At 38.5% G+C, this 7,256-nt stretch overlaps 1 protein-coding gene across 1 annotated transcript in view; it reads right to left on the reverse strand.

The window, feature by feature from the left end:
- Positions 1 to 4,815: 4,815 nt before the first annotated feature.
- The window catches only part of LOC116072945 (C-C chemokine receptor 1-like protein 1), a 7,976-nt gene continuing 5,535 nt past the window's right edge, over positions 4,816 to 7,256 (reverse strand). The window contains exon 2 of the mRNA XM_031344542.1: positions 4,816 to 6,041. Coding sequence (XP_031200402.1) covers positions 4,904 to 5,974 — 1,071 coding nt within the window. The 5' untranslated portion in view covers positions 5,975 to 6,041 and the 3' untranslated portion in view covers positions 4,816 to 4,903. The remainder of the gene's footprint in view (positions 6,042 to 7,256) is intronic.

The raw sequence follows: 7,256 nt of genomic DNA on the forward strand, positions 1-7,256 counted from the left end.
ACAAATAAAAAAATCATACAAAAAAAAAACCCCACCAGATATTTTCAGGGTAATATGACTCCCCTTTCCTTCTTGATACTTTTGGTTTATGTATGCACTGGCCAAACATGGTCACACGAATGCAAAGTCCAGCACCTTCCTACACCTCTTTGAGTCTTGGGTCTAATCTGTCAAATGAGAATACTGTCCACTTCAGCTGATGGCAGGAGTGTGAGGTGGAAGAGTACATGAAGAACATCAGAAGGTCTGGCTCAACAATAAAGAAGCCAGAAATAAACATTGGGAAAAATACAGCATCTTCAACAAATGGTGCTGGTCAAACTGAATGACTGCATGTAGGAGAATGCAAATAGATCCATACTTATCACCCTGTGAAAAACTCAACTTCAAATATCTCAAAGACCTCAACATCAGGCCAGATACACTGTGATAGAAAAGTGGGAAATAACTGGCATAGGAAAAGACTTTCTGAAAAGAAGGTGATAGCACAGGTTCTAAGAACAACAATCAGTAAGCATGACTTCATTAAATTGAAAAGCTCCTATAAAGCAAAGGACAACATCATTTTTTCAAAGTAGCAGGCTACAAAACTGGAATTATTTTTTAACTAATTACACATCTTGCATAGGTCTACTATCCAAAATATATAAAGAACTCAAAAAATGAGGCACCAAGGAAACAAATATCCCCATTTAAAAAATAAGATACATATGTAAACAGAGAATTCTCTAAAGGAGAAACTCAAATGGCTGAGAAATACTTAAAGGAATATATCTTTAGCTACCTTTAGCCATCAGGGAAATGCAAATCAAAACTACTTTGAGATTTCATTTTACACCAATCAGAATGCCCAGGATAAATAAAACAAATGACAACTTATGCTGCTGAGTATGTGAGTAAGGGGAACTCTCATCCATTGCTGGCGGAAGGGCAAAAACTTGTACAACCACAGTGGAAATCAGTGTGGTAGTTTCTCAGGAAGCTGGGAATCAATCTACTTCAAGATCCAACTATACTATTCTTGGGCATATACCTAAAGAACTCTACATCATATTACAGAGACACTTGCTCAACCATGTTCTTTACTGCTCTATTCATAATAGCCAGATATAGAAACAACTTAGATGCCTATCAACAGATAAATGGATAAAGAAAATGTGATAAATTTACACAATAGGATATTGTATAAATCAGCCATTAAGATGAAATTTTCAGACAGAAGGAGCTAGAAAAAAAAATCATCCTGAGTGAAGTAACACAGGCACACAAAGGCAAATATGGTAGGTATTCACGTATGTGAGGATTTAGCTGTTAAATCATTGATAATCAAGCTATAATCCATATAACAACAGAGGTTTGTATAGAGTAAGAGGCTATGGGGAAGGGATGGATTACTCTAGGGAAGGGAAATATAATGGATAGCTATGGATAGATGAGGGATGTACTGGAATGGGAAGATCAAATGTGAATGGGGGAGGGAAGAGAGAAATGAGGGGGAATATGGGGATGGATATCAACAGTTAAGGGTAGTTTGAGGAATCATATGGAAATCTAATACAGTAGAATCTTCTAAAAATATATACATGATCTAAATAATGGGAAGACAGAATCACCAATGTACATCTCTTGTCACCAAATGAAGCTTCCAGTACCTGGAAAGGTTTACATATAATTGAGTTGTTGACCAAATGGGTCTCGTGGAAACCCCTAAATAGCCCAGTCTATTCCCAGGGTTATTAGTTGCTCGCTACAAACTGTCAGGAAGACTCTATTGCTCAAGACAACACCTACACAACTCATTGAATATGGCTGGAGTCTATCTAGATCCTTCAACCCAATGGACTAATACACCCCAGTGTTCATGATACTGGAAGATACCCTGCATGCTACCAAAGGAGAAAGGCAAAACCCAACACTGCTGCAAACCTGCAATGGTGATATGCCTGCAAGATCAATGGTGGTTGACTACTTGTGGGAGTACCCAACCAAGATCTGATTGTATGTATGCACACACATATTCAAGCACACATGTACATGTACAGGCATGTGTGTGAGTGTGGGTATGAGCCTGCCATTGCATGTATGTCAGAGGGCAATCTCTAGTTTTGGTCCTTGACTTCCACCTTGCTTGAGGCAGTGTCTTTTTTTGTTGTTCACTACTGGATACACGAAGCTAACTGACTCAGGATCTTCCAGAGATTCTGTCTCTATCTCCTGTCCTTCTTTAGAAGAACTTGTATTACAGATGCATATTACAACCTCTGGATTTATATAGGTTCCAGGGATTAGAACTCATGTCCTCATGCTTCTGCAGCAAGCATTTTACTCAGGGAGTCATTTCAGACTTATTTTTTTGAGACATGTTCTCACATAACTCATGTTGATTTTGAACTCCTTATCTTCCTGACTTTGCCTCCTCGGTGCTGGAATTATAGGTATGTAATACCATGTCATGTTTATGTGGCCCTAGGGATCAAACTGAAGGCTTTGTGCACACTAGGCAAATACTCTCAGCCGTGTAGTGTCTTGACAATAGCTATATATAGGATTTTGGGTAGCTTTTCGAGTTACATTGTTCAAGGATTGTAAAAGACTAAGCAAAATGTTTCACTATACTTACCTAAGAAACTCATAAATTTTTAAAAAATTATTATTATTATTATTATTATTATTATTATTATTATTATTATTATTTTATGTTATATGTCTGTGTGGGTGTTGTATGCACATGTCACAGCATGTGCATGGACAACATCCAGGAGTTTGTTCTATCCCTCAAACCATGAGTTCTGAACTCCAATTCAGTTTTATGTAACAAGTGCTTTTACCCACAGAACTATCTCACCTGCTCAGGAACTTTTCTTTAGTAAACAAAATCCTAAGGTGGCTTCTAAGGCACAGGTTTAAAGGGTGATAAGATAAAACATAGATTAGAAAGGTCATCAAATAAATTCTTACTAAACACAGATCACAAGGAACTCAGGGCACATTTGGGCTTTAACATAGTTCAAGATATTGTTTGTGAGATTTCCCTTAATCTTAACCCACAGTCACCTCACACACTTATCATATGACTTCAAATTGTGAGCCGAATGAACCCTTCCTTCCTTAAGTTTCTGTTTGAGGGTAGGTATTCTGCCATAGTCATGATAAAGTCACTATTTGCCCAAGGAAATGGAGGGAGCAAGCTAATCCAAGAGGGCAAGACAGCTGGTATGTCACTCTAGCTAAGTTGTTGCTTGATGGGTTCCCTATTATGTATAGTATCCAGATGTGACACAGAACAGCAGTCTACCAGTTCTTTTTAGACAGGAAGCTCTTATGCTAGAAAGTGAGAATGGGAAGTGAAAAGACTAGAAATAAATACTGGCCCATTTTTAGAGTACACAGAGCTATAAAGACCAAATCTTTGTACAATACGGAAACTTGACAGAGAAGAAAGCAAAATCAGCCTATGTTATAGCTTCTTAATGCTCTTGCTGACATTGTCTTTTCATTATGAAAAAATAAACATTTATTTTTTCTGGTTGGTATTTCTGAAGCTTTAATTATTAGAATCATCTTTCTGGTTTGTTTGTTGTTTTTTTTTTTTTTTTTTTTTTTTTTTTTTTTTTTTTTTTGCTTCATCGCCACATATTCTATGACTTACAGAAACATTATAACTAAGTATATTTATTTTAACTCTACATTCACTTACTATGTGACAGACATTCACATCAGCACTTTGTGTGTGTTGTCAGTTATTCTTTATGACAGTCTCATCAGGAAAATGCCACTATCATTTATACTTCAAAGGTTGGAATAATTAATATCTGAGAAATTGAGCAAGTTGTTGCGGTTACATGTCAGATTAAAGGTCTAAAATAAGTGAAATATTGCAACAATGGAAGAAAATACTGGACAAATTAGAAAAGATGGGCCCAAGAAGCCTTCAAACAATATTTAAAAAGCAGAACAAAATAAAAAGTTGATGAAATTTATTACACCATAATTAAGGCTTTCTATTCAACATAGAAATGAATACATAGGTATCACAGGGAGGGAAGTCATCGTGAGAATAAAACACTAGAAAATAAAAGTCTATCACTTCTCAGCATGATATAAAATCAGTAAATGGAATTATCAAACCCAGTAAAGTCTCCCAAGGTAAGCAGATGGTAGCCACTGGAAATGGGACCATCAGGTAAACCACGTTATATAGTTGAGCATGATACAATTATTCCAGAGCACATTTCACACAGCACATATTGACCCTGCTGTTAAGTAAAAACAAAGCACTAGAAAGTATTACTCCAGATTAGATACATAGAACCTGCAGGATTAGAAAAGTGAGATGGAGGTTAATGTAATATAATAAATATATGTAGTGCATATTATTATATTAATTATATACTTAGAGGCCTGATCCTTTAGGGAGAAGACTATAAACAGGAAATGTAAATATCTTCCCTATTTACTTGCTAGAAATCTTTGGTTTTAACAAATATTATAACTCTCTCTTAAGACTTTCCTACTCAAATGACAACAGTGCCTCAATAGGTCTCAAATACTTTGACCTTGAGTTCAAGGGTTTTCAAGAGGTAGAGGAGGCATCTGTGAGCTACTATTGGATTCCAGGTTCAGAGTACACACAATTATGTACTCAACTGGTTCCATAATCACTTGGTTTGCCAGTGTACAGACCCTACCTCTTGTTAGGTCTAAGCCCTTCCCTGGAATCTATTGTCCAGTCTCTGGAATGTCTTAATTTGTTTCCCCTTTCTGACAGGAAGAAGATTTTCAGCAAACATTCCTGCAAGGTTCCTCTGTTTTACAAGACAATGAATCCTCAGTCCATATTTGTCTTGGATAGGCACACTGTCTTTTCACTCTTCTGAGCCTTTGTTGGGATCCAGGATCTGTATTATAAGTCAGAAGAGACCTCAATTTCCCCTGTGGATGGAGATGTGGCACTGGGCCTCTGTGCTCTGTCCACTGAGAGGAAGGGCAGCCATTTTGGCAGGGATACAGCTGTATGCCTCCGAAACAGCTGCCAGAGGTACTTCCGGAACCGTTCACCCACAAAGACATAAATGACTGGGTTGACACAGCAGTGGGTGTAGGCAAGTGCTTCAGTTATCATCAAGGACAGGTCCACCTGTTGGCTTCTCAAACAACTGGGAGTGAATAGGACATCTTCAAAAGCAGAAACAAAGGCAGCCAGATAATAAGGGGTCAAGAGGAGGAAGAAGAGAAGTGTAATAACAAAAATCAGACGCATGGCTTTGGCCTTCTTCTTATTGGGTCTTCTGTGTAGAACATTGATGACCCCTGCGTAGCAGATAATCATGGCCAACAGAGGCAAAATTAACCCAAGGATGTTCATTGTTAGAGCCTGAAACCTCAAAAAATGTACCAGGCTCTTCCTGGGCAAAACTGCTCTGCAGGTATGGTAAGTGAACTCCATCTGGGATTTGAAAACATACAGACAGGGAATAGAAACCAAGGTAGCCAGGACCCAGGTAATGATGCTGCTGATGATGCCAAACGTGACAGTCCGGGCTCTCAGGGCAAACACAGCATGGACAACAGCTAGGTATCTGTCAATCGTAAGCAGAGTGATGAAAAACATGCCACTATACAAGCCCAGGTAATAAAATCCAGACAGAAACTTACACATGGCATTACCAAAAACCCAGTCTCCTTTCATGATATAGTCAACCCAGAAAGGTAATGTGGAGAGGAAGACCAGATCAGAGATAGCCAGGTTGAACAGGTAGATGCTGGTCATATTTCGAAGCCTCTTGTGTTGTATGAGCACCAGAACCACCAAGACATTGCCTATCACACCAATGACAAACACCAGGGAGTACAGGGGAGTCAGCACTGTGATTCCAAATGCTCTCACATTTATGCTGAAACATAAGAATCCAGACATGAAGTCATTCTTGGCAACTGTGTTGTAGGAGGGCTCTGTAACAGCTGGAATTTCCATTGTAAACTCTTCTACAGGACACGGACAATGACCTTTATATTTGCTTTGCTATTAAACATGTAGGGCTCTGGAAAACAAAGACAAGGAAATGCTTATATTTCTTCAACCAATTGAACTATTTACTAGTGCCTAGAGTTTACCAAACCCTGAAGTTGAAATGGTGAAAAGGAGTGCTCACATCCTTTCTACCCACATAAAACCAGTAATTTAATAGAGTCACAGAAATAAAAAGTGTGCAAATAATTTATTCAGTTATTTCACCTGTGCATGTGTAAAGAGGACACAAAAGGGGACTTCACAAACCTCTGCAAACTTAAGAGTGATCTATCCCTGCCCAAGGGCTTTAGACATTGGACTTAGTATTTAAAACCTCTAGAGGATATACTTTATTCTCATTTTATAGGTGATGTCTCAGAGGTGCAGAGTGTTGGGAACTGTGCCCCAAGACACAGAATGGTGAGAATGAAGGCTTGCATTGAAACAGAGGATGCTCAAACCCAGCCCTACAACGGTTGGACTTTCCAACCTCTAATCAAAGTACTAGGCCTGCTCCTGGAGTCTCCACAAAGGTTCTAGAAAGAGGAATAGTCTTGGCAAAGTGTAATAAACCCAACAACCTCATGGATTTTGGTTAATGTTCTTAGCAAATGGCCTTGTCATACCTTGAAAAGGTTTTCTTCATTTTTTCCTTCTTCCCTTCCTTCCTTCCTCTCTCCCTCCTTCCCTCCCTCCCTCCCTCCCTTCCTTTTTTCCTTCTTTCCTTCATTATTGTTGCCTAAAACACTGAGACTACCACTGTCATTTAATATACAGAACCATGAATGTTGTGTAATGAAGAAATCATCCCTTTAGACACAGTTAAGACAGTGAATTCCTAGTAGGGCAATCCATTATTTTACAGGTTAAGACTCAGGTTGGTTGTTTGGCTTAGGCTGATTCATATCACGTGGCCTTTATATGATATAGGTAGAATTACAGTTAACTCAGCAGCCCTAGTGAGCACCATGAGACAGCTAGGAGAAGGGTATGACCTTGAGACAGAAATAGAAAATAGGCTCAGGGAAGAAGAGATGCCTGTATCCAACAGGTGACAGCACACAGGAGCTAGATAGAAACTGGGACTCTGCTATGGGTTCTGAGCAATTATTATTTATTATTATTATTATTATTATTATTATTATCTTCAATCAGGATTGCTTTGAAATAAACAAAGGAGATAGCTTGCCACTGTAGGACTTCTTCCACACCATGCATGTTTTTACATGAATTCTTTCCAGTTAAC

Source organism: Mastomys coucha, unplaced genomic scaffold, assembly GCF_008632895.1.
Source record: "Mastomys coucha isolate ucsf_1 unplaced genomic scaffold, UCSF_Mcou_1 pScaffold23, whole genome shotgun sequence".
NCBI lineage: Eukaryota > Metazoa > Chordata > Mammalia > Rodentia > Muridae > Mastomys > Mastomys coucha.